At 48.4% G+C, this 25,470-nt stretch overlaps 1 protein-coding gene and 1 pseudogene across 1 annotated transcript; both read right to left on the bottom strand.

Annotated features, from left to right (window-relative positions):
• Window positions 1-9,297: 9,297 nt before the first annotated feature.
• Window positions 9,298-10,836, bottom strand: LOC120689381 (thioredoxin-like 1-1, chloroplastic). Its single transcript, XM_039971670.1, has 4 exons — window positions 10,654-10,836; window positions 9,849-10,010; window positions 9,559-9,723; window positions 9,298-9,444 (listed from the first exon to the last, which is right to left on the bottom strand). Exons 1-4 carry the CDS (start codon window positions 10,834-10,836, stop codon window positions 9,298-9,300), a joined length of 657 nt encoding a protein of 218 aa, XP_039827604.1.
• Window positions 10,837-17,349: 6,513 nt separating this feature from the next.
• Window positions 17,350-19,552, bottom strand: LOC120693344 (annotated as a pseudogene).
• Between the last annotated feature and the right edge of the window lie 5,918 nt (window positions 19,553-25,470).

Below are 25,470 nucleotides of genomic sequence, written 5' to 3'. Positions count from 1 at the left end.
ACAGCCCGGTACTCCGCCTCAGCACTGGAGCGGGAGACAACCTGAAAGTGCATCTCGGCCCTTAGTGTGTTTTGGTGGATTGATTGACACCACGATTAAAGTACTAACTATCTTGTTGAGTATATGAGTAGAAATTAATTATCATAATTGTAATTTATGTGATGAAATGAATCAAGATTCAAGACATATGCTCATATGACAAGATGAATGACATGTTCTAGTATGAGAATATTAACAAGCAACAGCTACCATGGAAATTGGGATATGTATCAATGATAAAGAATTTATTCGTATATCTAAATGAAGCTTGTTGATGTAAGTGGAATTCAAAATGACAAGCCAATGTATTATGAATGAGACAAAGGTGTATGCTTAGGCATAGTCTCACAATTGGAGAAACTTGTCATAAGGAATGTATGAGATAGTTGATGATCAATCAAGCATGAAAGAAATGATGTTCATTTTAATGGCAAAATCAATGTGAGATCAAGAGGGCTCTTGAGGATAAATGGATGGGATCGAAAGTCGTGTTTCTAGAGGCTATGTAAGCAAAGGCTTGGCATGAGCAAAGAAACCGATAATGATCAAGTCCAAGAATTTTAAGAGACATGGAGAATTTCATATTGACAAGTGTCATTCATTAGAGAAGAAAAATTGCTTGTGAATCAAAATGGATTTCATTGTAAGTTAAATGTGATACAAGTCTATATGAAGCTATATGTGATGCAAGGATGAAGAATTGGAATTCGGGAATGGGTTTGTAGGTACTAAGCTTGGAGAAGGGCAATTGTGGTTGTGCCGAGGAACCAATGCTAGGGTGACGAAACGTTCTTTGGGTTCAGCTTGAAGAATCTTGGTCATGTGTGGTGTTCATGTTGGCAAGTATCAATCTTTCTATAATCTTATTGTGAAGACGGTGACTTGAACTAGAAGTGAATTTCATTCAAGGATAAAGGTTCAAGGTCACTAGCTCAAGAAAAATGTGCTCAAAGTAAAGAACCTAAGTTGGATGCACACCTCAGATTGTGATTGATCAACACACGACATAGGATAAAAAAGAGAAGCTCAAGAAGTTGAAATGTAATTTATCTTTGATCTTGAGTTTAGATATGCCGTACTATCAAGAGGGATGCATCACAATGGTCTTTGGCTTAGTCTCAGTGCTCAAGTAACCCATGTGAGTTGAGAGAGACACAAAAGCCTCACGTACACATTTTAACATTGCTATCAGGGCAAATCCGGAAGTTCCAGATTTGGAATCCGGAAGTTCCGGATTTGGCACACGTGGTACTAACGGCTAGTTGGTTTGAAAACCCGGAGTTTCCGGGTTGTAGAATCCGAAAGTTCCGGGTTCTAACTGTCATATAACGGCTAGTTTTGTTGGGCCGGCTATTTATACCCCTTAGCCCCCTCCTTGGTGGGCTGCTGTTCCAGGCTCTATTCTGTTGATTGCTGGTCGTCCCAAGAAGCTTGGTAGCCATAGTTGAGCTCTCCCCAACCTTTCTTTGTGAGATTGTGTGATTAGTGTATATCCTTGAGTTGGGTTGAGAGAGTGAATGATTGAGAGCACTAGAGAGCACAACAAATCTTGAACACTTGAGATTAGCCGTGATTTGTGTGATTCGCATTTGTTACTCTTGGAGGTGAAACCTCCTAGACGGCTAGGCGTCGCCGGTTAGCTCCCAAGGATTGTGGCGAGCAGCGGCAAGTTTGTTGCAGCACCGATCTTGTGCCATGAGGGCGCATGATCATATAATGGAAGGAGGAAATAGCTTGACCTTGGGGTCGATATAATCTTCCTCAACGGAGACTAGGATTCACACGTGGGTGCACATGAGTGAATCTGAACTTCGGTGAAATAAATCCTTGTGTTCATTGCATTTACATTTGTTTTGAGGATTTGAGGAGCTCTCCATTAGACACTTGTGTCTTGGAGATATTGTTGTTTCGTATGTGCAGGATCTGCGTGAACCTGCTCAAGGAACTTCTCTGAGCAGACTCTACAATTGGGGTTTGAATTTACATTCATTTATTAGCACTACTCTTATTGTGTTCACTCTGTTCTGAGTGAACTCGGAAGTTCCGGATTGACAAACCCGGAAGTTCCGAGTTCACCTACTATCTAGCCCAAATCCGGAAGTTCCGGATTTGAAACCCGGAAGTTCCGGGTTTGGCAGACAGTGAATTTAATCTGCTGCATTTGAGTGAAAATTTGTAGGTGCGCCTATTCACCCCCCTCTAGGCGACATCACGGTCCTTTCACAACCGGCTACCGCTTGGACGACCAGGAGACTAGGTTGCTGCCCAGGAAGATAGCGTAGCCGAAAGTAGAGCGACGAGTGTCCGGGCAGCCAGCCCAGTCAGCGTCGGTGTAAACCACCAGCTCAGCAGAGGACGAGCGGTGAAGCACCAAGCCGAGATCCACAGTGCCACGAACGTAACGGAGGAGACGCTTCAGTGCAGCAAGGTGTGACTCCCGGGGATCATGCATATGGAGACAGACCTGCTGAACAGCATATGTGAGGTCTGGCCTGGTGAAGGTGAGATACTGCAAAGCGCTAGCCAGACTCCGGTAGGCAGTAGGATCAGCCACCGGATCACCCAGATCAGCAGACAGCTTCGCCTGAGTGTCGACAGGAGTGGAGCAGGGCTTGCAATTAGTCATCCCAACCCGCTCCAGAATATCGAGTGCGTACTGCCGCTGGTGAAGGAGAAGACCAGACGGGCGAGGCTCAACAGTGACGCCCAAGAAAGTGGTGGAGCTAACCCAGATCCTTCATAGCAAACTCTTGCTGCAGAGAGGAGATGACACTCTGAAGTAGCTGCTGACTGGAGGCTGTGAGCACAATGTCATCGACATAGAGCAGCAGATATGCAGTCTCATCCCCACGGCAGTAGATGAAGAGAGACATGTCGGACTTGGCCTCGGTGAACTCCAATGTCAGCAAGAATGTGGCGAATCGAGAGTACCAAGCCCGAGGAGCCTGCTTCAGACCATAGAGAGACTTGTTGAATCGGCAGACCATATCCGGACGACTCGAGTCCACAAATCCCGCTGGTTGAGAGCAATAGACAGTCTCTGAGAGAGTGCCGTGAAGAAACACATTCTTCACGTCCAGCTGGTGCACAGGCCAGGAGCGCGAGAGCGCAAAAGAGAGGACCGTGCGCACCGTAGCGGGCTTCACCACTGGGCTAAAAGTCTCATCATAGTCCACACCAGGTCACTGACTGAACCCCCGGAGAACCCAGCGAGCCTTGTAGCGCTCCAGTGTGCTATCAGCCCGATGCTTATGCGTCCAGATCCACTTGCCGATCACCACATCGCAACCAGATGGACGCGACACGAGGTCCCACGTCTGTTTGGCAATAAGAGCCGTGTACTCCTCTTCCATCGCGCGATGCCAGTGAGGATCCGCCAAGGCGTCGCGGACAGAGGAGGGTGCCGGAGAGACCCGCGGCTCTCCCTCGGTGGCGGAGAGAGTCGCGGCCTGAGACGCCATCCGCCGAGTCACCATGGGATGAATATGCCGAGGATCCCGATGGATGACTGGCGGGTGGTACACCTCTGGCTCGGCTCGAGAGGGAGCCGGAGGAGGCGGCGGCGGCGACGACTCTGGTGTAGGCGTCGTAGGAGCCTCCGGAGCAGGAGGCGGCGCCGGTGTCGGCGCCGAACGGCGCCGGTACACCTGCACCGGCTGAGCGTACCGCGCAGGGGCAGAAGAAGGCACCGGAGCCGCGCGTGGCGTAGCGGGAGACACCGGGTCGGTGCGCGGCACGACCGGAGGTCCGGGGGCCGCGCGTGGCACGACCGCGGGCACCGGGGCCGCGCTCGACGCAGCAGGGATCACCGGAAGCGGTGCCGGTGAGCCGGGAAAACCTGCAGGAAAAGGACAGACAGGTAACGGTGGCTGAACCACCGGGTCAGTCAGAAACAAAGACTCCAGCTCGGGGTCAGGAGAAGGTGTGGAGGAGGTGGAGTAGGGGAAATCCAACTCGTCAAAGACGAGGTGTCGGGAAATCAGAACGTGGCGAGAGGTGAGGTCAAAGCATCGGTACCCCTTGTGGTCAGGGGAGTACCCGAGGAACACACAACGAGTCGAGCAGGGCGCCAGCTTGTGAGAAGCGGTGGCGGAGGTGTTAGGGTAACACGCACACCCGAAGACTCGAAGGTGGTCGTAGCGAGGAGGGGTACCGAAGAGAGCTTGGTGTGGAGTGGGAGCTGGAGAAGCAGTGGATGGAAGGCGGTTGAGCTGGTAGGTGGCGGTGTGGAGGCTCTCAGCCCAGAAGCGTGGGGGTAGAGAGGCCTGGATCAGAAGGGTGCGCACGACGTCGTTCGTCGTGCGAATCATCCGCTCAGCCTTGCCGTTCTGAGGAGAGGTATACGGACAAGACATACGTAGCTGAACACCCCGAGAGAGGAAGAAGGAACGGGAGGTGGAGTTATCGAACTCCCGCCCGTTGTCACACTAGACGGCCTTAACAGTGAGGCCGAACTGAGTGTACACCCAGTCAAAGAAGTGGAGGAGGGTGGGGAAGGTCTCAGACTTTGCGCGCAAAGGGAAAGTCCAAGAGTAATGAGAAAAATCATCAACAATGACCAGGTAATATTTGTAGCCAGACATGCTGACTACAAGAGATGTCCACAGGTCACAGTGAATAAGATCGAAAGCATGCGCAACATGCGAAGAAGAAGAAAACGGAAGTCTAACATGACGACCTAACTGGAACACATGACAGAGGTGCTCAGCAGGAGCACTAGTACATGAAACATCGGTACTACGCCTGAGCTGAGCCAAAACATCGCGGCCGGGGTGTCCAAGCCGGCGGTGCTAGGTGGTGGAAGAAGGCGTCACGGCAAAAATAGTAGACGAAGAAGAAGTCGAAGACGGAGCAGCGGAAGCAGGGAGCCGAAGAGTGTAAAGGGGGCCCGGGCTATCACATCTGAGGAGCGGACGCCGGGAAGCCGAATCCTTCACAGTAAGACCAGAAGAGTCAAATTCGATAGAACATGAGTTGTCAGCAGTAAACTGGCGAATGTAAAAAAGGTTGTGAACCATTTGAGGAGCAACAAGAACATTAGGAAGACGAGGAGCAGAACCCACGGCGGTGACAGGAAGGCAAGACCCATCACCAACCATGATAGAAGAAGGACAAGAGGGGTGTGGGGGTCGAACGGAAGAGAGGATACCGGCATCAGGAGTGGTGTGGAACGAGGCACCCGAGTCGGCGATCCACTCGGTGCTGACCGGCGGCGTCAGTCCCATGGTGCTGAAGGACTGCGCCAGAGCGACCTGGTCCCACCCCCCATGCCAGGTTGCCTGCTGGTTGGGCTGAGCTGGCGGGGTCCAGTACGGCGTGGAGAGGGGAGCAGCACTGGTGAACATGGCCGCCGGCTGGAGCTGAGGACGAGGCCCCCCCTCCCGGACCCTGGAACGGCCACATCGAGATGCGCCCTGACCATGGGTTGCTGAAGGATGGCCAGGGCGTACCTCCAGGGGCAGGAGCGGGAGTCGGAGCCTGAGCCGGAGGAGTCGGCGCGCCCCGACGGCCCCCACCGGTACCGGTACCCCCAGAAGCAGGGCCACCAGTGCTACCACCACCACCACAGCCCCCCCGCCGACGACGTCCACGCCCCCCCACCGCCGGTCTGCCCGGTGGGAGCAGCACCAAGGAGAGAGGTGGCAGGGGTGGCGGAGGAAGCCGGTGGAGCAGCGACATGTGCAGTGGAGGTGGACGAGGGTGATCCGGGCGCGAGACCCTTGGTGATCTCCTCGAGGGCGAGGTCGTTCCGGACCTGCAGGAAGGAGGGGAAGGGCCTCTGGCGGGCGATCCAGCTCTTCAGGTGGTCGTAGGTGCTGCTCAGGCCTCGCAGGACATTGAGCACCAAGACCCGATCGGACACCGGATCCGCGAGGTCGTGAAGAGCATCGGCCATGCCCTTCATCCGCCGGCAGTACTCACCAACAGAGAGGTCCCCCTGCACGAAGGTGCGGAAGGTGGCGTCGAGCTGGAGGGCGCGGTACTTGGCGTTGCCGAGGAACTGCCCCTCGAGCGCCACCCAGGCCTGCCGCGCGGTGCCGCCACGAGGTCCTGAAGATCTAGGAAGATGGTTCTGAAGATCCAGGACATGGTGATGCTGTCGAGGCGCAGCCACGCCACGTCCTGCGCCTCGATCGGCGTGTCAAGGAGGACGTGGTCGTCGAGGGCATAGCGGCGGAGGGAGAGAAGGACCTGGTCCCGCCAGCGTCCGTAGGAGGAGGACGGTGACCAGGGCCCTGATGTTCTGGACGCCGGCGGCCTGGAGGTGGAGCTGGGCGACCATGGGGTCGGTCGGGTCGTACCGGGCTCCAGATTCAGCGGGCGGGGCCTGGCGGGGGGAGGAGGCGCCGGGCTCGGGGACGTCGGGCTAGCCGGAGAAGACACGAAGGAAGCGCTCCGCCTCGGCGACCCGGAGAGCGGAGGCATCGGCCGCGGCGCGCTCGCGCTCCCAGGCGAGAGCAGCCACACGGAGCCGCTCCTGGGCTGCCGAAGCCTCCGACTTAGCGGCGAGGAGGGCCGCGGCGAGGGCGGCGTCGACCTGCTACCCGCGGAGGGCAGCGGCGGAGAGTGACGCATCCACGGGCGACATCCCGAGCCTGGTCCACGCGGGATCGGGCACGGCGTCGGCGGCGGGCTGCTTGCCCGCGGCGACGGCGGCGCGGTGGGAAGCAGCGGTGGCGGGATCTGCGGCCGGCGGCATCCGTGGGAGCCGCAGGGCGACGAGATCAGCGGCCGCACCCCCTGGAACAGCGCCCGCGGCCTGCAGCAGCTGCGCTGCGGCATGCAGGACCGCCGGTCGGCACCCGCGGCCTGCATTAGCTACGCTGCGGCCCGCAGGGCGGCCGGATCGGCGCCCGCGGCGGCGGCGGCGGCCAGGGGGCCCTGCACGGGTTGCACGGGCGGCTCCACGACGGGCAGCGGCGCAGGCGGCTCCAGGACAGGCGTCTCCGCAGCGGCAGCACCCGCCCCGGCGTCCGGCGGAGGCGCGGTGGCAGCCAGCGCGACGGCCGGGGCACGCCAGGCCAGAGGAGGCCAGGCGGCGGCGCCAGCAGGGACGACGGGCGGAGTAGAGCGCGGACCCGAAGCATAGGAAGAAGAGGACCCCGCGCCAGCTGCTGTAGTGGCGGCGGCGGCAGCCTAGGTAGAGGAGGCACGCGGATCAGGAGCAGCGCCGGCAGCAGAGGGACCCGCGTCGCGCCAAGGACCGGCGGCGGCTGCCTGAAGCAGAGCAGGCAGCGGCGGCCCAGATCTGGGCGCGCCCAGTGCAGAGGAGGGGGCGCCGGCCATGGCTGAAGCAGAGGAAGAGGAGGGAAGGGGAGGGAAGGAGGAGACGGAAGGGAGGGGAGGCTCCGGCGGCCGGCCATCTCGCCGCCGGCTGCGGCGGCAGCAGAGGGTGGAGAGGGAGAGGGAAACCTAGGCTTTGATACCATATTGGAGAGAATAATTGTCTTGTATTTCTCCAAACCCTAGAAGGATGTGATATATAGATCCTATACATGGGCCTGTAGATGGGCCTCTATATATGGGCTAACATATACACCAACACTCATCAAGAAATTTTGCGTACTAGGAGACTTGAAAACGGCTCTTAATCTGCTAGATACAATGTTAAAGAAAGGCAAACTACCTAGTGAAGTCAGTTACAGTTCTGTTATATACAGACTGTGTATATTAAAAGAATTTGATCAAGCACTTGATTTTCTCGTGGAAATGCAATTTGCAAGCCTAACACCAAGTGAGACCTCCTGTGATGCACTTGTACATGGCCTTTGTGCCACAGGAAGAACTTGTGACGCTACGAAGATTTTGCAAATGCTAATCACCTTGGGATCTGTACCATCCTATGGCATGTATAGAGTTGTTCTTGATAGCTATTGCAGAAGTAATAATCTACGGAAGGCTACGGCACTTCTGCATGACATGCAACAAGCAGGGCAAGTACCCAACTTTGAGATGCATTGGTCTATTATAAGCAATTTCAGCAGTACCAATGAGAAAGCTGAAGGACATGGAGAGCCCATTTTGCCAAACCTTTTCCTTAATCCCCCATAGTGGTCATAATTTGACATGTGGTTTTCAGAAAACGGTGAACTGATGACTATTGTCAAGTTGAACCCTGTGGAACTGACAACACACGGTGAAACCAAGCTTATGCAACACTGCAACTTTAATGTGTTACTCGGGGAATGAAGGTTCTAGAAATGCGAGAGTACGCAGGAGAAACAATGTATCTTTGATTTGAAGTATCAAAAGAGAGAATCAGCTCATTACTTGCCATCACAACCTTTTTCTCTGCGACAGCTTACAGAGTGTGCCCCTGCTAAAGGGATCATGCGAAGGTGATAGCATGATCTCTCTTACAAATGAAAACTGTAATATTGAAAAATTTTGCTTTTCATTATTGGCATGGACATAAAGTAAACGTAGACTACTTTTTTGTGCGGATCAAGACAACAGTGATACTTATCACTTCAGCAAAGGTAATTTATCCCTATACTGCTTTTCGATCTTCTCAATAGAAGTATGCATAGTCAATTGCAGATGACGTTTTTTTTCCAGCCCTTCCTCACAATTGTGATTTGTGATGTACATTTCTCCCTATAGCAAATTCTTGGTGGTATCAAAGGCAAATATTAGACATTTTTGAACAACTCTGCTACTGTCAGTACTCAGTACCAGTAATACTTTTCTGGATTGACATTGCCGTTACGAGATTATGATCTGTGTTTTTGAAGCCTGCGTTGTATTTAGTATATGGTGTGTGCTTCTTTTGTGGTTTACAATCCGTCTTGTGGCTTTGTATTTTTTTCCCCTGCTTTAATGTCATGTAAGGCACTAAGGCCTTTCTATTTCCTTTAGCAACTTTTTATCCAGTAAATTACAAAATGGGATATTTAGTATATAGGGATTGTGAGACTGCCTCGCTGGGTAACCAGGATTATATATTCCTTTGTATTTTAGTGCTGCTCCATGCTCGCAAAGTCCGATATGATTAATCAGGGCACTTATATGATTATGTAATAGGCAAACCTAAGGAGAATATTTATTGCACACTACCATCATTTCCAATATTACAAGGAAATGAAATACAAGAATTTTAAAACGCTTTGATGTTACAGAACTAGATAAACTTTATTAGCCCACAAACATTTAAAACATAGGGCTGCTGTTATGAGCACATGTGCCCTAATTTTAATTTTTTAGCTTCTATAGACATGCATAAAAACTACCCAACTAGGCAATCCACAGCAAATTGATTTATTCATTGTTAGGTCCAACAGGTCCGTCATCTGTATCCATGTTTGGTGAAGCATCACTTGCATTTGGAACATCAGTATGTGGGGCAACGCTCTTGTATTCAGATTCCTCCATGGCTCCAAGCCCTTTTGTGCCGCAAGACTCAGTCTGAACACCATGCCATTTAAGAGCAACTTATAAATCTGAAATAGCACAAAGTTCTAGTTTAAAATAGTTTAGTAGGGTGTATTTACAAATGGCGTTGGATTATCTAATACTTACGGTTGAAATAGTGCAGCTGAAGCTACATATTTGACCTTCAGCACCTCTGTAAAAGCGGAACAATGGCAAGACATGGACATTGAGCCTCTTACAGATCTCAGTCTGTTCATTATAGTTTATCATAACAAATTGCAGTCCTGGATGCATCCTGGCAAATTGATGTACCTTTGTGGACATTTGACAAAAGGTACTCTATATCAATGTAAATTTATGCAGGACATGCATTTCTTTCTTCTTTTGATAATTGTAAAATTGTTGAATATACAATGCACATACTTTTCTTCTTTTACCTTAGAGTGTAGGGCCTTACAAGCTCTACAGTTAGGTGAAAAGAAGTGCGCCAATGTGAGCTTATCTCCAGCCTTCAGAAGCTGTTCATCAAAATCTTCTTGTGATTTGATATTCTTCATGTTGTTCTCCATGTCCTTCTCCCACCACTTTGTGTGAATACCCTAATACCACGAGTAAATATCACTGCCATATTTGTCGGGCTTCAGCATGTATTTGAATGAATATTTGAGTTATGTTATTCTTGAACAAAACTGTTATAGTTCTCTGGTTTGAGGCAAAATTTACAGTATGCATATATAGAGAAGGCATCTTAGACCAACAATTTTTTAGAATTTTGTACTTTTTATTATTGGATAATATGTCTGACCAAGCAGCTAGATCTCTTCAAATAAACCTACCCATTGAATGATTTGTTCCTAAAGTAATGCAGTTGTGTAGCTTAGTTGCTACTAACATAGAAATTTCTTCCTGAAGCAACACCATTTTGAATCAATATCGCATTCAGAATCCCATGCCTACATTTTGAATGCACATATTTATTTTCTGTACTAAATAAGGAGGCAACATGATTCTTAAAATTTTAGATCCTTTGTCCTCTTGGGATTGCAGGATACTCTATACTTGACATAGATTGACCTGGACTGGATATTCTATCTTCCCTTTATTCTAGCTGGATAGCCTTTATAGGAACTTGTGTGTTTTGTGATTCAAATATCTCCAAGAATTTAAGTCAGCATTTTTTCTTTTGTTTTCATATAAAACAACTGCATAAGATCATATATTTCTGAGCAGTAGGGAAATTACCTTTTTGGCATCTGGTCCAGCTCTGGTGATCAGCCAACGAGTTGCGGCAACCTTTTCTCTGGGCAAGAATTGCTTCCCCTTGATCCCGTTGTGGTTCCAAGTCAATACCTTGAAGCAACCATCAGTTCCATTGCTCGCATGTCCACGACAAGGTGAACGACCAACAACCCAATGATTTGTCATATCAGAAAGAGCGCAGCATGCCTCAAACTAACTGGACAAACTCTACAAAATGTGGAAATCTTCCGATGTTGAAGTGGGGATGGCCGTGATGAGGTATTGATGGCTGAAGTACACCTAATCCTAGCTACATAACCTGCTTTTTTTTCCGAACTTTCCAGTTCAATGTTTATCACTCTCAAAAGCGGTTCTGTTGCTCATCCAAATGCACAGTGACATAGGTACAGTCAGAATTTTTGTATCTTTCTTGGTGTAATCTTCATGCATTGTGGATATATGAATGATGTGTAAATGATATTTCTATATCTAACTCTATTTTACTGGAATGTACGATTGGACTTCTTGCTGAAACTGTGTGAGGTCGGTGTGTCAAATACTCAAATACTGCAATGAGGTTGTGTGATCAACTTGTTCTACGTGAGTTGCATTTCTTCCTTGGTGCATCGGCAGATAGTGCAGGTCAGCACTCCTAGTTCTATATATCTTATTCCTTCAGATTTCCCATCTGATTCCCATGCTCTGTTTGCAAAATTTCTGCCGTGGGGTTCTTCAGGAAAACAACCCTGTCGCCTGTCGGCCAGTTCTTTTTTCCCCCTAAAAGGCTGTAGGCGGTATAAATAAATGCGAAAATAAAATTGAAGGACTCGATTACATGAAGAATTTCCAGACCAGGCAACCTACGCATGAAATTATGGAAAGAGTTAAATACACCAGCGGCCCTCGAACTTGTCCCCAGGTGTCACTTAGGTCCACGAACTCGCAAAATCGAAATCTGGCTCCCTGAACTTGTTAAATTGTGTCACTTATGTCCATACCCCTTTAAAGGGCATGAATATATGCAAAAAGACCCTTAAGTTTTATTGTCTTCTATCTTCACTTCCTTGAGGGATAGAAGGCAGGGCTGCCGCGCGCCTGCCTCTGCGAGCCGCCGGCCTCCACGCCGCGAGCGCGCCTCCCGCGGCCGCGATCCACCGGCCTCCATGCCGCACGCCCACCTCCGGCGAGCCGCCGATCTGCGCGCCGCTCCTCCCTCCACCGGCGCGCCTCTCCTCTCGTGCTGGGATGCAATTTGGGATCATCTACCATTGCATCCCAGCACGGGCAGGCAGCACCCCCAGCGGCACGACCCGCGCGTGGTCGTCGCCCTGCGCCCCTACGGTGTCTGCCCCGCACAGCCGTTGGTGGCGGCAGCGGCGTGTGCAAGCAGCAGCAGCGCCGCCGCCGTGACCATGGACCCGCCGCCCAGCACCGGCGCCCTCCGCCTAGGCCCCCTCCTCTGCGAGCGCCCTGCCGCAGCGCACGTACCCGTCCTCCGCGACCTGCCGCCGCCGCCACGCCCTCTACCCCGGCTCCAACCCCTGCCCCCGCTGTAAGGGTCACCGGGGTGTCCGACCCTAGAGGGGGAGGGGGTGAATAGGGTCGCTAATCGCTTTCTATCCTAGGGCTCAATCTATTTGCATAAGATAAACCTAACATGTCCTACACATGCTAGTTATGACTAAGGTTTATCTATGCTACTCTCTACTTACCCCTAAAAGACTTGCAACCTATTGCCAATCCTAATCAAACTAACTAGGAAAGTAAAGGCACGCAAGATAGAGTAAATGTGGAAACGTAATACGATAAGTAAAGAGGTAAGGGAGAGAATATGCAAACTCCCGTGAAGACACCAAGACACACAATTTAACGTGGTTCGGTTAGGACATCAAGTCCTTCCCTACGTCCACGGCCACTTGTCCAACACGAACAAGTGTGATGCCGAGTCTCTCCGCTTGATCACCGTATTGCGTTCGCCACCAAGGCTCCCGGCAAGCAAAGGCTAAGTGACCCCAAGTCACCAAGACAAGGCCACCGCCACCGTCTCTCTCGAAGCGTCACCCACGGCACCGTCTTCACTATTGAAGCTTCTCACCAAGAGGGGTCTCCTTCCCCGCACAAAGTGTCGTTGCCTCTCCACACCAAGTCGGAGGGTCACACGACGAGTACACAAGATGCTTGCCGCAGCAAGGCTTCTCTCAAGGGAGCTCTCGCAAGAACTAATCCTTATTACAAGCACTAAGCACTCTCACAAGTGTGCTTAAGCCTATATGATGTATAATGATGCTCTATGGTGGTTGGAGATGTTCTTCAAGTGTAGTAAGCTTTCAGCAACTCCACCACTAGGGAAAGGCTGACAAAAATTCTTATCGTCGGTTAAACCGACGCTCCAGTTTTGTCAACACCGGATCAACCGGTGAGTGTACTTTCCCTTCTTCTAGCCGTTACTGTCTTCCAACGGCTACTTGATCAATCGACCGACGCTCTTGAAATCACTGTCGGTTTAACCGGTGAGTGCAAGCTCAGAAACCCCCGAAAAATGGAGTCTCTGGACAACTGCACCGACGCTCAATTTTGAGCATCATCGGTTTAACCGGTGCTAAACCCTAGCCTCAGCCTCTGGGTCCATTGCACCGACGCCTTCATTTTTCCCGTCGTCGGTTCAACCGGTGCACTCTGCTGACTTGGTCTCCACTGAGCCCATTGCACTGGTGAGTACAATTTTCCTATCGTTGGTTTAACCGGTGATAGTAAATTGTCTCTGTTTTGATATTTCTGACTTGGATTTCTTCACGGTCTCTGTTTTGATCTTTCTGACTTGGATTGCGAAACCACCGTAGGGGCAGCCCTTCGGGCCTAGCTACGTCTATTTTCTCTTTGTCATCACTTGAACCTAAAAGTCTGAGAATGGTCATCTTAACAATCATATTAGTCCAAGTGTTGTGTGTGTCATCAATCGCCAAAACATTATATTGAAATATGGCATGAGAGACCATTTTCGCTACACCCGCCTCCGCCGGTGGTACCGTTGTGGCCTCGGACTCGCCGCCGCCATCGTCGTCGGCAACGGCCACAACGCTGTTGCGGCCTCGGACCCGCCGCCACCGTCGTCGTCGGCGTGCGCAGTGGGCACAAATAGCAGCAGCGCCGCCGCGGCCTCAGACCCTGCCACCCGGCGCTAGTGCCCTCCGCGAGCGCCCTGCGGTGCCACACGTCCTTGTCCTCCAGGGCCTACTGTTGCTGCCGCGCCCTCCAGGCCCCTGCCCCGGCATCAACACGGCGGAGCTAGCACCGCCGCCGCCGCTCGTGTCCCACCACGAGAGGAGCTTGCAGAGGGTGGAGGTGTGCGTCGGCGATCTCTGAGGCGAGCGCGCAGCTATGGACGCCGGGGCCGGAGCATCCGACGGCGGCGGGAGCAGGGTGCGCCCTCCACACCCCCGCCCCGCCTCTGCCGGCAACACCACCGCGGCCTCGGAATCACCGCCGCCATCGTCGTCAGCGCGTGCAGCGAGCGCGAGCAGCGGGAGTAGTAGCAGCAGCGCCGTCACGACCTCGGCGTGTGCGGCGGCCTCGCCGCGAGGCAGCCCAGCATGGGAGCCGGCTCTCGGAGGTGGCCTCGCCGTGGGAGGCAGCCCTCGATGGGAGGCGGTCTCGGCGCGGGAGGCCGGTCGGCTGCGGGCGCTCGCTAGCAACAGGCTGGGTGCAGGCAGGGCCCCGGCCCCAGCCTCCCACGGTGGCTGCCCGGCGGTGGCGTGGTTGTAGGGCAAGTGATGGGGCGGCGGCGCTCTGGACGTCGGGGCGGGAGTGGCTGCCGGCGGTAGGAGCAGCGTGGCGGATTGAGAAAGAGGTGAAAGAGATGAGGAGGACCTACATATAGAAGATGATAAAAATTCAAGGACTTTTTTGCATATATTCATGCCACGTGGCGCCACATCAAGTGGTATGGACCTAAGTGGCACAACTTAACAAGTTCAGGGTGCCAGATTTTGATTTTGCAAGTTCGTGGACCTAAGTGGCACCTCGGGACAAGTTCGAGGACCGCTGGTGTATTTAACTCTTATGGAAAATAACTAAGGGCCACTTGAAAAAAAGGGTATAGAAAACCAAGGTATACTAATTTATGCTGGTGGATGAATTTTAGTTGCACTCACCAGCGTACTTGTTTTGTGAGGCAATATGCCCATCGATGGTGGGAAGCATGCAGTGAATTCATCCATCTCAAGATCTGCCAGCTTAGTACACCATAGATATTCATTGATAAAGTGGTGTACAAGAGAGTTATGCATATGTGCTGTACCACCCCCACCCACACCCACACACCCAAAGGAAAAGGAGAGAGTAGGTAATTGTTGCAAGCCGTTCGAAGAAGGTGCCTAATGTTTGAGAAATGTATCGTGTTCAAGAGATAAGTTAAATATATATAGGTAGGCGACCATGCTATGTCTATTGCCTCAATGGTAACCGTGATCCTGATCAGCTGCCACACTATATGTGTGATGGTTGGGTGGATCATTATAACAGTGTAAGATCCATGTCATATTAGTTCGTCGTCTACTGCCACCACACCACACCACACTATATGTGCGTCGTGCGATGTCGGTAGTGAATCAGGTGCATCTTTGGAATAAGGTGGGATCCACATCAATGACATCATATATTAGTATGTCGTCTACTACGATCACACCACACTATACATGCGATGGCAGTTAGCCCTGGCGGGTAATCCGGGTCGGGTATCTAAAAATGCTACCCGAAATTGATCCGAAAAAAAGCAATACCCAAAAATTCGGGTTCGTGTTCGGGTTTTCCCGAAATACCCGTTCAATTGCCAAATCATTGTCTCTCCCATTAGGCAACGAGTAAAAAAGAGGGATGAAATACAAAAGTAAGATCAACATATCGCTATTATTATACAAATCAAACAAACAAGCAATCAATAAATATAACAATTAAATTTCTTATTGGGTTGTTGGGGTCAAGTGAGTGGATTAGGCCATAATCTATTGGGATTTGAAGGGAAAATTCGATTTATGCCACCACAACTCCGTGAAATTGGGTTTCACGTTGAAAATCATGCCACTCAATGGCATGGATTTCAACATGAAATCCAACTTTGTGAAATTGTAGTGGCATGGATCCAACTGACCCTAATCTATTAGGTTTTAAAAGAGTTAGGGTAATTCGGGTACCGGGAGTCAAAACCCGAACTAAATTCGTGTTTCTCAAGTTCCTACCCGAAATAGTGAGCGGGTAATTCGGGTTCGGGTTCGGGTAATTCGGGTTCGGGAAATTGTGCCCACCCCTAATGAATGGCAGTAATGAATAAGGTGGATCATTGGAATGATAGGATCCATGCCATCTTAGGCCCGTCCGGCCGCAGGTGGATCAGTCCAACCTGAATGCTTCCAGGCCAAGGATCAAGCGATCTGAAACCAGTTGGGTCACTTTTCGAGAAAGAAAAAAACAGTTGGGTCACTTAATCCGGCTGGATAAGATCCACGGGGTTGGAGGTCTGTTTTCCTTCCAGGCTATGGGAGGGGAGGAAAGGCCGTCCAAGGCCTGTTTTCCTTCCGGGCCGACCCAATCCGAATAACAATTTCAGAGATCAGGACCGATTTCAAACCAAGTCGGATGGATCCGGCCGGAATGGCACCCGGATTCCGGGGAAACCTACCGGAGCCTTAGTATGTCATCTACCATCACCACCATGCCCATATGTTTGATGGCAGTAGTGAATTGGATGGATCATTGCAACGATGTAGGATCCACGTCATATACCTTATCACTAAGTAAACCGATCATTCTTTCCCAGTATATTAAACTTTCGCAAGGAAGTTTACATTTTCCAGTGAATCATATAATATTTAATGTGTGTAGTAAACAAAGTAGGAATTGAAACTAGGGTGCCTACATGCAGAGCTCTCTTTAGGGATGGCAAATTGGGCGGGTTCGGGTTGGATATCCGTGGGCTTTAGGTCTAGCGGGTTCGGGTTTGGGGATGATTCCTCAGTCCTCACCCACGGTTTTTGGGTTCGGGGTCTCGAAATCTATCGAGTTCGGGTTCGGGTTTGGTTTTTCTCCCATGGATACCCAATGGATAACCGTTTCGAATAAAAACTCTTGTTTTATAGTATACTTAATAATATTTTTGTCTATTTAAACTATTAAATTTTTTTAAATTGATTTAGAAAATTATTTACTATTTATTACCTCTTGTTTATATGTGTGAATGTTATATATAGCGTGTAAATGCTTTTAGGAAGTACTTATTGCTCTTACTATATTGTCATATAAAACGGGTTTCGGATATTCAACCGGATATATATTGTCTGGGCTCGAGATAATCATTTTATATAGTTGTATCGCCAGCTTGTATATAAGATGGCACGGATCATGGCACATGACCCATCTCATAGTTTTATGGTTGAGTTCAAGTAGGATTGCAGCCACTCATATACCCAGAAAGCAGTACATGTTTCCAAATATCACCGCTACATTTGAGCTGGTTCTTGCGCTCCCCTTTATCTGCTAGACTGGAATGTTAACACCAACCTGCATCATATCAAATACAGTGGAATGACTAGTTTCCTTGGCAGGGTGTACAATATGCAAGAGTCATAGATCATTGGTTTCACTTGGTGGCTGCATAGATTGAAGTGTGTTTTGCTTGCATGATTTTGTCATAAAATTAATATTGTATAACAAGGACAAGTGGATGCATATCAATTGATCAGAGCAGACTTGCATGCCCTTTTAGCTGCATTTCTGTGAAAAACATCAGCAATGTCTCTAGCATGATTGGAGCCAATAATAGCATGGAAGTGATACTGGGCCTTTTGCTCTTCATTGACAGAAGAACAGGCCAAGGTATCTCTTGACCCTGCAGCTGGAAGCATGATAGACAAAAAATCATTTGAATCTAGCACACAATTAGAACTGTCTACAAGATTGCACTAGATCCTTTGAACTGCCATCAATAACTGCACGGCCTGCCTCCTTGTTGACACCAGTGTCGTCCATCAAATTTCTCATTTTCTCTGACCCCAGCCATTCTCCAACTGAAGCATAAATGTTTGATAGAAGCACATAATCACCACTTGCATCATTCCTTGCCTTTAGAAGTTCCCGGTTCACATATTCAGCCAGTTCAATTTCACCATGGATCCTACAAGCCCCAAGCAGGGTCCTCCATATGACAGAATTAGGCTCGACCTTCATTGTGTCTATGAACTCAAACGCTTCTTTGAGCAATCCTGCACGACTCAGAATGTCAACCATGCAGCCATAGTGCTTGATATTGGGCTCAATCCTGTACCGTTGTTGCATCAAGTTGAAGTACTTATGCCCCCGGTCAACCATCCCGCCATGGCTACAAGCAACAAGGACAGCAACAAAGGTGATTTCATCAGGCTTGACATTTCCCTTAAGCATTTTCTCGAACATATCCATGGACTCGTTGACATGTCCATGCAATGCATTTCCTCCTATGATGGAATTCCAAGTCGAGACATCCTTATCTCGCATCGACCAGAGCGTCCTTGTTAACCAGTGCGCTCTTCATGCTCCCACACTTTGCATACATGTCAACCAGTGCGTTTCCAAGAATAGTGGTAAGACTAGTTCTTGAAAACCTCTCTGACAGATAGGAGTGGAGCCTCCGGCCAACATCGAGAGCCCCAGAGTCAGAACAGGCTGACAACAAGCTGAGCACCGTGACAGTATCTGGCTTTTCTCCCATGCACTGCATCTGCTCAAAGAGTTCCATCGCATCCCTGAGAGAGACACATCTTACGTACCCAGAAATCATGGCGTTCCACGACACGACATTACGCTCAGGAACATGGTCGAACAGCTCCCTTGCCATGGCCATCTCTCCCCGCTTAGCATACGCTGTGATCATCACATTCCAGGACACGAGGTCCTTCACAGGGCTCTCGTCGAACAGCTCCCGGGCAGCAAAAATGTCCCCTCTCCTGCGCAGCCAGAGATCATCGCCGACCACGCTACAGCATCCCCGCGCGCCCCGCTGTCGAACAGCGCAGCTGCCACCTCTAGATCCCCGCAGCTCGCGTGCATGCCGATGAGCGCGTTCCTGACGAAAGCGTCAGACTCGCACCCAGCCTTGGCGACGTGCGCGTGGACCTGCGCCCCGGTGCCCCCTGCGCCCATTGCGGCGCAGGCGCGAAGCACAAACGGGAACGTGAGCTTGTCCGGCCTCACGCCGCCGCCGCAGTCGCTGCGGTGCCGGGCCATGCGCGCGTAGATGGAGAGGGCGTCCCGGGGCACGTCACTGTGCGCGGCACCGCGGATGAGGGTGTTGTACATGAACCGGTCCGGGTGCGGGATTCGGTCGAACACGAGACGGGCGTGCGCCATGCCGCCGCGGACAGCCACCGCGGAGGCGAAGATGAGCTCGCGGAGCGCGGAGGGGTCGGAGAGGAAGCCCCGGAGCACCATGAGCGCGTGGAGCTGCTTGATCTGGCGGAGGCTGCGGCACCGCCGCCAAAGCGCCGGCTGCCGGCGCTGGGTGCCGGACTTGCGCAGCATCGCTGTCGCAAGCGCGGCAGGGGGCACGCGCGCAATTGGTTCAGCGTCTCCAAAGTAGCTGCTTCAATTCGGTGCATGCATTGAGAGCACGACGAAGAAATTTCCACTTCATGGTCTCCAGGCTGCGAGCTCGCACCCCGAACTCGCTCGCCGCCCCGCCGCCGGCGACTGTGCCCTCTTCGTCGCAGCGCCGCACCGAGATGACGGCCTACACCACTATAGTATAGTGCCCGGATCCACCGCGAGGACAGCGCTCTTCTCAGGAAAAGCTCGAAGCGGCGGCGGATACACCCGTCGCCCGGTCGCCGGCCGCCGCCGCCGTAGGGTCAATGAAAGGTCGTTTGTTTAAATTCCACCTGCCGTTTCTGTTCGCACTCGATCTGACGGTTCAGAGTCACCCCAACGACTTTTGTTTTCCATTTTCCTTGCGATACTCACTCTACAAAAAGAATCTTCCATACACGAAGTGGAGTACTAAATGAAATTTATTTGTAAAATCTTTTCACGGATGAATATAACTTTAGACAACGAATCTAATGATGGTAATTAATTGGTGATTGGCTACAGTGATGATACAGTAACTATACTCTAATCGTGTGGTCAAAGGACTCATTAAATTCGTCTCGCAAAGTAACACAGGGATTGTGAAGTTAATTATGTAAACAGTCTTTGTTTAGTACCTCTAATTACTAGTCAAAATTTATACTACTTATACTTATGCTACAGAACAAACCAAACAGAGCCCAAATCGCGATCCATTTAGGGGGTGCATTTGAGAGAAATATCAAACTATAAGGGTATATGGAAAAATAGCCGCTGCCAGTTCGCTCCACGCCATTCCGAGCCGCACGAATTTGATCCAACGGTTCAAAATCCTCCGAAACTGGATCGAGTTCCAATTTCGAGTGTGTTGTGTGTTTGAAGGGACTCTGAAATACTAAGGGTTTGTTTAGATGAAACGCAAAAACTTTTTGTGTTGGAATCTTTTTAATTTGAAGTACTAAATGAAGTTTATTTGTAAAATTTTTTGCACAGATGGGTTGTAAATCACGAGACGAATCTAATGATGCTAATTAATTCATGATTAATTAATAATTAGCGGATGATTACTGTAGCATCACTGTTGCAAACATGGATTAAATAGGCTAATTAGATTCGTCTCGCGATTTACAACCCATCTATATAAAAAATTTTGTAAATAAATTTTATTTAGTACTCCATGTATGTATCGAAATATTCGATGTGACGATTTTTTTTTGTGTTTACGAGGTTTATGGAGTGGGTACGGCTAAGGACATGTTCGGTAAATAGGCCCCACGGCGTTACCAGCCGCACATAACCGATCTGACGGTTCAAAGGCACCGCTCCGCTCTCGCTGCTCGTCGGCGTGTCCTCGTCCCCGATGACGGCGCCGCCGCGTCGTTCCTTTCCGTTCGCTTCACCGCCTCCACAGCACCTTTCTCAAGCCCCGTATGCTTCCGCTTTCCGCGACGACTCGTCCATGGCGACATCATTCCCGCCCGTGAAAATCTCGCCGACCTCGCGTGGCTGCGGCCGCTCTCGACGTGTTCGACGAAACGCCGCGAGAGGATGCCGTATCCTACGCCTCCATGGTCTGCCGGCACCCGAAGGACCGCGACCTGCCGCGCGACCCCGTCGGATGCCCGGATCCCGCTCATATTTCCATGCTTTACCGTAAGCAATTTCTGACACACTCAGACTCTTCACTAATTACTACCATTGGTGACAACCAGAACAAATTGATTGGAGAGGCCAACATCCTACGCATCTAGTTAGAACAGCATACATGGCAGATTGCATCGGTTGCATATATAAGAGTCAGATTATTGACGGATTAAATGGCTGCCTCAGACACCCAGTTACACAAAGATTACATCCATAATTTGGATCAAATAACCACATGGCCCTGAAGACGTGAACGCCATGGAGAGAATCTTCTCCATGCTTATGTAGAAAAAGAAATGAAGCCATGAAGGTAAGGATTTACTGCACAGTACACCAGGAAATGAAATACAAAGAGTCAAAGAAGCTTAAAATGCTTTAGAGTTACAGAACTAGATATACATTTAATGTTTATTAGCCCTCAAAATTTTGAAACAAATTGCCGGTTCAAGAGCATATGGGCCTAATTTTAAATTACAAAGCTTCTATATGCATATATAAAAACTATCGAACTCGGCAGTCTGCAGCAAATTGATTTATTCATTGCTTGGTTCAACCCAACCGTCACCTCCATCCATGTTCAGTGAAGGATCACTTGCATTTGGAATATCAGAAGGTGGGGTAAAGCTCTTGGATTCAGGTTCTTCCAAGCTCTTTTCTGTTGCAAGACTCTCAGTCTGAACCCCATGCCTTTTCAGAGCATCTTTGAACTTATGAATCTGAAATATCACAAAATTCTAGTTTAAAATAGCTTAATAGGATGTATTCACAAATAGAGATCACCTGATACTTACAGTTGAAATAGTGCAACTGAAGCTACAGATACGACCTTCAGCACCTCTGTAAAAGCGGAACAATGGCAAGACATAGACATTGAGCTTCTTGCAGATCTCTGTCTGTTCATTATAATTAACCATGAGAAATTGCAGTCCTGGATGCATCCTGGCAAATTGATGTACCTTTGCGGACATGACAAAAAAGGTATTATATCAACATGAAGTTACGTAGAACACCGTATAATTGTAATATTGTTGAATCTGCATGCTTGTCCTTTCTTACCTTTGAGTGTAGGCCCTTGCAAGCTCCACAGCTAGGTGAAAAGAAATGCACCACTGTGAACTTATCTCCAGCCATTAATAGCTGTTTATCAAAATCTTCTTGTGATTTGATATTCTTCATGTTGTCCACCATGTCCTTCTCCCACCACTTTGTGCGAATACCCTAATACCCCAACTGAATATCATTTCCATCTTTGTCGTGCTTCAGCATGTGTTTGAATGAACGTTTGAGTTGTGTCATTTTTTAACGAAACTGATAGATTTCTCTGTTTTGAGGCAAACTTAACAGTAACTTAGATAGAGAAGGCGTCTTCAACCAACAATTTTTAGAATATTGTACTTTTCATTATTGCATTATATGTCTGACCAAGCAGCTAAATCTCTTCAAAATTAAACCACCCAGTGAATTATCTGTTCCTAAAGTAATGGAGTGGTGTAACTTAATTGCTATTCATATAGAAATTTCTTCCTGAAGCCATACCATGTTGACTGAATATTTGCATTAAAATCCCGTGTCTGCAGAAAGTTAAGAGGCAGCATGGTTTTCTAAAATCTTTAGATCCTGTCCTCTAGGAACTGCTTGATACTCAGTATTTGACATAGATTGATCTGGACTGGATAATCTATATTGGCTTTATTCTATCTGGATTACCTTTATGGGAACTTGTGTGTTTTGTGATTCAGATATGTCCAAACATTAGAGTTAGTTTTTTATTACTATAGAAATTACCTTTTTGGGATCTTTTGGTACAGCTCTAGTGATCTGCCAACCAGTTTAGGTAACCTTTTCTGTGGGCATGAATTTCTTCCCTTTTATCCCATTGTAGTTCCGAGTCAATATCTTCAAGCAACCATCAGATCGGTTGCTTGCATATTCACGATGAGATGAATGACCAACAACCCAATGGTTCATCAAAGCTGAAGCCATCAGCGTCCTTGAACTGAAAACAGAACCGAGTATGTAACAAGTCAGCACCTCCATAACTCCTGAATGCTAAAGAAAAGGGTGTATTTTAAAGCACAACATGCCTCAAACTAAATGGACAAGTTCTATAAGAGATGGAAGTCATGTACTGGTGAAATGGTGATGGCCTGGGATGAGGTATTTATAGCTCAAGAAAATTTTGTTTCAGAAGCAAAGAATACCTCATCCTAGCAACACAAACCCCCCTTTTCGAGCTTTTCAGTTTAATGCATGTTTATCACTCTAAAAAGTGGTTCTGTTGCTTATCCAAATGCACATAGGTACAGTCAGAAGTTTTGGTTCTTGTGGTCATGTTTGGATTTGTTAGGTGCTTTCTTTCTTCTGTTACTTATTTCCATGCTTTAGCTTAGGTGTTTCTTACACTCTATTCAGACTTTTATCTGAGGCGGCACGGCTTATGCTCCAGGATAGAGGAAGCTGATGTGTATTTGGATAAAAAGTTGGCATTTTGTGACCTTTGTTGTATCTATTTCTACTTTACTGGAATGTATGATTGGATTTCTTGCTGAAATTGTAGAAGGTCGGTGTGTCTTATAGTGCAATGAGGTTGTGTGATCAACTTGTTTCACGTGAATTAGCTGCATTCCTTCCTCTCGGAATCAGCAGATAGTGCAGGTCAGCCCTCTGGTTGTGTATATCCCATTCCTTCAGATTTCCCATCTGATACGCATGATTTGGCTTGCACAATCACGCTACGCTTATATGCTGAGTCTAATACGTATTTATCTGGAATTGCAAGTTGCAATCTCCCCACTATGAATTTTTACTAATGAGTTACAAGAAAACATGCGTGTAGTCTAAGGTAAGATGACATGGGGTTCTATGTACACTAGGCAACTTGATTGCTTTCGTTTGGATTTTAAGAAGTTCTAAGGAAAAATAATCCTATTCGGCCAGCTCTTGGAGCAACTAAATGCAAAATATGAAAAATTAAGGACTCGATCGCATAGACTTTCCAAACAAGGTAGACCTACACACCAAAATGTTGAAAATTAACTAAGACTCACTTGGAAAAGGGAAATAGAAAACCAAGCAAGCTGCAATGCAAATTGATGCTATCGGATGAAGTTTAGTTGCACTCACCAACATACTTGTTTTCTCCATCCATGGAATTCCAGGGTTGATGCCTCAACCTTAGTTACTAAGCGGCGTGCCCTTTAAAATTAAGCGGCTATAGTGAATTCATCAATCTGAAGATCATCAGCTGAAGCCCCCTTAGGCTTTCATATGACTGTGCCGTGTATTTGCATATGGTCTATAATGTTCTATGCCTCTCGTGAAAATAAGATTTACAATGACCTGCAAAGACATAAGGATAATTGTTGCGAGCCGCAAGGAGCCCTTCTTAGATTAAAAATGGTGCCTAATGTTGCGATGGGACAATGTATTTATAGGCACGCGATCGTGGATGGTGTCTCTATCTATACTACCGCCACGACACACATGTGTAGCGGCGGTACGAAACAATATAGGACCCACATCATATTAGATCTGGGTACGAAACAATATAGGATCCACGTCATACTAGATCCCTTATCCGTCTATCTCTTGAGAAGCGAGACATTTTTCTTGTTTACACATATCATCCATTCCCAGTACGTTATGTTGAACCCAAATATAAACTGATTTTTCTTTTTTCTTTTTTCTTTTTAGAAGGTATATGATTCGTGAACCCTGAATGCACCTTTTTGGGAAGGCAAAAACTAAATCTTGACTACTAAATCTTTAGATATTCACCACCACCTGCTGAATGCTTGCAAGATTAAAAAAAAAATAGTGTAGTGGTTCCCTATTGATATTTTCACATTTCCACAATTATATGGCAGCTGTCGCATGCCCATTGCCACACTAAAATTAGAAACTTCACTAGTTGCTCATAGTTCCTCGTTTAAAGTGAATATTACTATCTGATGTACCTTCTTATACACATATTCCACTTGTCTTATGCGCTTTTACTAACAAATTATCATATGTGCCCTACAAATTTTATGTGCTATAACAGGTATGTAACAGAAACACAAGATTGCTATTTGATGTTCCTAGAAATGCTGGAACAAATAAAATATGATTTCAAAATTTGAAATGGAAAGATTTCAGTTCATTCTATTTTCTGCAATTTCGCAATGGTAGTTTTTATTTTATGAAACAACAAATATTGATTTTTATCAATTGGAATTTTGACAGTCTTTTTCTTAAAAAAAAAAACTGAAGCATCAACGATTATTCCTGTCGACTGTAGTTACTACATCAAAATGTTATTAAATAAATTCCGTATTAGATCATTTTTCTGCTACCTTATCTATGAAGACATGGAGCTATATATGGAGGGGTTGTTGCAAGCCTGTGCAGGATTAAATAAAGTCCTAACAGGGTTTCGGCCTATTCCTTTGAACTTTGTGTGTTAAAGCTTGTGCGAACGAAGCACAGGAGGAAGAGAGGGAACAGTAAGCTTCCAACTACTATCCCATATTATTTTGAGGCTGCTACGGATGCCAAACTATATATTGTGTTAATCTAAACCCTGGAGGCCTGGACACAGGATATACA

The sequence above is a fragment of the Panicum virgatum genome, chromosome 9N (genome assembly GCF_016808335.1).
Source record: "Panicum virgatum strain AP13 chromosome 9N, P.virgatum_v5, whole genome shotgun sequence".
In the NCBI taxonomy this organism is placed as follows: domain Eukaryota; kingdom Viridiplantae; phylum Streptophyta; class Magnoliopsida; order Poales; family Poaceae; genus Panicum; species Panicum virgatum.
This window is presented reverse-complemented; position numbering and strand designations above follow the sequence as displayed.

What these genes read in the sequence shown, in the direction of transcription:
- LOC120689381 (XM_039971670.1), bottom strand. Translation starts at nt 10,836, where the DNA reads ATGACAAATCATTGGGTTGTTGGTCGTTCACCTTGTCGTGGACATGCG. An exon ending in CTGGACCAGATGCCAAAAAG is followed by an intron (nt 10,011 to 10,653) that starts GTAATTTCCCTA and finishes TCGTGGTATTAG; the next exon opens with GGTATTCACACAAAGTGGTG. An exon ending in GTAAGGCCCTACACTCTAAG is followed by an intron (nt 9,724 to 9,848) that starts GTAAAAGAAGAA and finishes ATGTCCACAAAG; the next exon opens with GTACATCAATTTGCCAGGAT.